This window comes from Camelina sativa, chromosome 11 (genome assembly GCF_000633955.1).
Source record: "Camelina sativa cultivar DH55 chromosome 11, Cs, whole genome shotgun sequence".
Taxonomy (NCBI): domain Eukaryota; kingdom Viridiplantae; phylum Streptophyta; class Magnoliopsida; order Brassicales; family Brassicaceae; genus Camelina; species Camelina sativa.
This window is the reverse complement of record NC_025695.1, coordinates 49,366,343-49,369,036: the sequence shown is the minus strand read 5'-3', so window position 1 is coordinate 49,369,036 and position 2,694 is coordinate 49,366,343. Positions and strand designations below refer to the sequence as shown.

Here is a 2,694-nt window from a genome sequence, read left to right as displayed (position 1 = left end):
TACACATATACACGTGCTTTCTGATTACTTACAAGAGTGGTTACTTTTTTTGTTCTTGCTATTCACACATCCACCCGATATATCTTTTGGTGTGATTCAGATGTGTTGCGATGATAGAGATCATGGTGATTGATACTCGTGAATCGTGATGTATTTTCTTTTCCTAAACTTTGTTACCACACAGTCACACAGACATGCCCCATTGATTTATGGATTTAATCGGTGACCTGACTCGGACATGCTCATATCTTGAGTACAAAGAGTAAGGAGAAGTGGAGAAAGGGTGTAAAGTTACGTTAACATACATAAATATCTGGGAAACAAAAAAAGGTTGCAAGTGTCTGGCTAACACTAAAACATATGAAAAGCTTGTTGGCGAAAAAAATTGGTCTCAAGATTCAAAAGTTTTTCCTCGTCTAAATATGGAGCTTTGGCTTACTTTATGCGACTGGAGAACTATTTAAGGGATTCTACTTATGGTAGAGGTAGACGAAGCTGAAGACGAAGAAACCAGCCATCTGCGTCAAAGGGCAAACAATTAAGTCAAATATTAGCTTTCTCAGTTGTACCACTATGTGTGTGTGTGTGAAAGAGACAAGAGGGAAGGATTTAGGGCTTACCGTAGTAAAGCAGGCTCCGTAATAAGGATACGCAGTTGGAATAAATCTCTCATACTCATTGTGTCTGTAAGGTCGCACCGGAATCTGCAAAAGCCCGCATTTTTGCATCATATGTTTTTGTGTCAAAGCAGATAATGTAGTGTGAGCAAAACTCTATGAGATAGTTAGTTACTCACCTGCTTCGAAAGAGATAATGTAGTGTAGCCTAGCATTTCATATTCAACCTTAAACTGGAATACACCATAGACATCAGGAACCTTGAAAGAAGTATGAAACAAACCCTGCAAAATCAGTAAAAAGCAGGCTGAGTTCTAACTTGTAAAGCTGAAAGCAACTTAAATCCGAAAAAAAATAGAGAGGACTCTGCTTTGGAGCTCAAAAATAAGTCACCTTTTTGTCTGCTGACAAGGTTTTCAACACATACGGGCTCATCATGTAAAACTGAACCTGCACATCATTAGCAACATACGGCTCCCAGCTCTTTCCTGACCACTCATATATCTCTACAGAAAATTCCTGCAATGAACAGCCACAGATTACCACTAGATACCACGCGATTATCATCTAAAGCACACAACTTAGGGCGAGTCAAAAGATGTAGAAGCCATACCAGGTCATCCTTTATCCTGTATATCGCTGGCTCATCTGTTTCTCCAACCCTATGGTGTACAAGACTACCAGCCTGGGACAAAGAAGATAGGTGAAGAACATACTAATGAAACAAGCTATCATCTGATTATGTATAGGAGTGAGTAAGCAATTAACATCTGCAGATTTGAAGGTTTAAGGAAGAGAGCAAAACAAGTGAAAATGACTATGCATATACCTTCAAATGGCCTCTTTCGTGGAAGACCCATTTGCTTAGTTCAGTCACAAACTGTTCATTGCCAGATTTTTCGTATCTGGAAAAGTGTTAAATAAGATCAGTTAATCTTCTTTCAAAACGTAATGTGACATCTATCATAGTATCTTTGACAAAAGAATCCTCAAAACTGTGTAGTTACGTATCATTCGAACTACAAGTTTCACTTGACGAAATATGTGTCTACTTACTGATTATGGCTCCCTGCTTTCTGGACACCAGATCTGATTAACCTGTCTCGTGCAAATTAAACCATGAATCAGAAACATCCATAACTAGCATGAAATTAGCTGGAGGAATACCATCAAACATTTACTCACCTATCACTAAACAACTGCAAAGAGCCTGAGATCACAACCCTAGCATTGTTCCTCGCCTGCAGTTATAAATATATATCAAAATATGAGAATGAGAGCTCAAGGCAGTTAATGAAAATACTTTTCAGAAGAAGAGCGCTAACAGCAGCCAAAAAAAAACATGATAGTTCAGGCTTCACAGGAACATCGAATTATCCAGGGGTACATACTATATCTGGTTACAGAAGAGAGAAAAACCTGCAAGACCGAGACTAGCGAAATTGCAGACCCAGTGAGCTGGGGGGGACTAGACAACTTTGAGCTTGGGTTAGCAGAATAAGCTGAGGGAGAGGCTGAAAGAACTTTGAAAACCTAGTAATGGAGTATGAGGCATAGATTAGCACACTATAATTCCCACATCAAGGCATAACTATTCATAAGAAACATCAATATTGTAAATCTACTCAATGAAAGAAACAGGTATCTTCTTCATTCTTCAACTTACCAGATTGTTGGTAGGATTCAACGAATGTGCAACTCCTCTGAAGAGAACGGGAGCCTGTAATTTATAAACCAAACACAAAATGAACTTAGGTCTCACTAATCAGAAACGCCCCAAAACCCCAGATTTTCATACATTATCTTAAATCCAAACCATCAGAGACATTTGTGAGCATTAGTCACACAACTCAGCTAGAAATCAAGGAAGGTACCTCGATTTTGGCTTTTCCTAAGATGACATCGGATTTCACTAAATCGTCGGCAGCAATCAAGGTGTGGTCGCCGTCAACATCAGAGACGGAGAAGCTAGTATGATCAATAACCATAGCTGAAGAATCCTAAGCAAACAAAACAGCTAATAAATCAAAAATCCTAGGTCGCATTTTGTTCCAAAAAAAAAAAAAAAAAAAAAAAA

General features: G+C 38.6%; 1 protein-coding gene across 1 annotated transcript in view; it reads right to left on the bottom strand.

Annotated features, from left to right (window-relative positions):
- The window catches only part of LOC104727367 (dolichyl-diphosphooligosaccharide--protein glycosyltransferase 48 kDa subunit), a 3,398-nt gene continuing 910 nt past the window's right edge, over positions 207 to 2,694 (bottom strand). The window contains exons 3-13 of the mRNA XM_010446450.1: positions 2,492 to 2,617; positions 2,284 to 2,337; positions 2,037 to 2,150; positions 1,803 to 1,858; positions 1,674 to 1,715; positions 1,447 to 1,522; positions 1,231 to 1,302; positions 1,011 to 1,136; positions 797 to 901; positions 621 to 704; positions 207 to 518 (exon numbers count right to left, since the gene is read on the bottom strand). Coding sequence (XP_010444752.1) covers positions 471 to 518; positions 621 to 704; positions 797 to 901; positions 1,011 to 1,136; positions 1,231 to 1,302; positions 1,447 to 1,522; positions 1,674 to 1,715; positions 1,803 to 1,858; positions 2,037 to 2,150; positions 2,284 to 2,337; positions 2,492 to 2,617 — 903 coding nt within the window. The 3' untranslated portion in view covers positions 207 to 470. The remainder of the gene's footprint in view (positions 519 to 620; positions 705 to 796; positions 902 to 1,010; positions 1,137 to 1,230; positions 1,303 to 1,446; positions 1,523 to 1,673; positions 1,716 to 1,802; positions 1,859 to 2,036; positions 2,151 to 2,283; positions 2,338 to 2,491; positions 2,618 to 2,694) is intronic.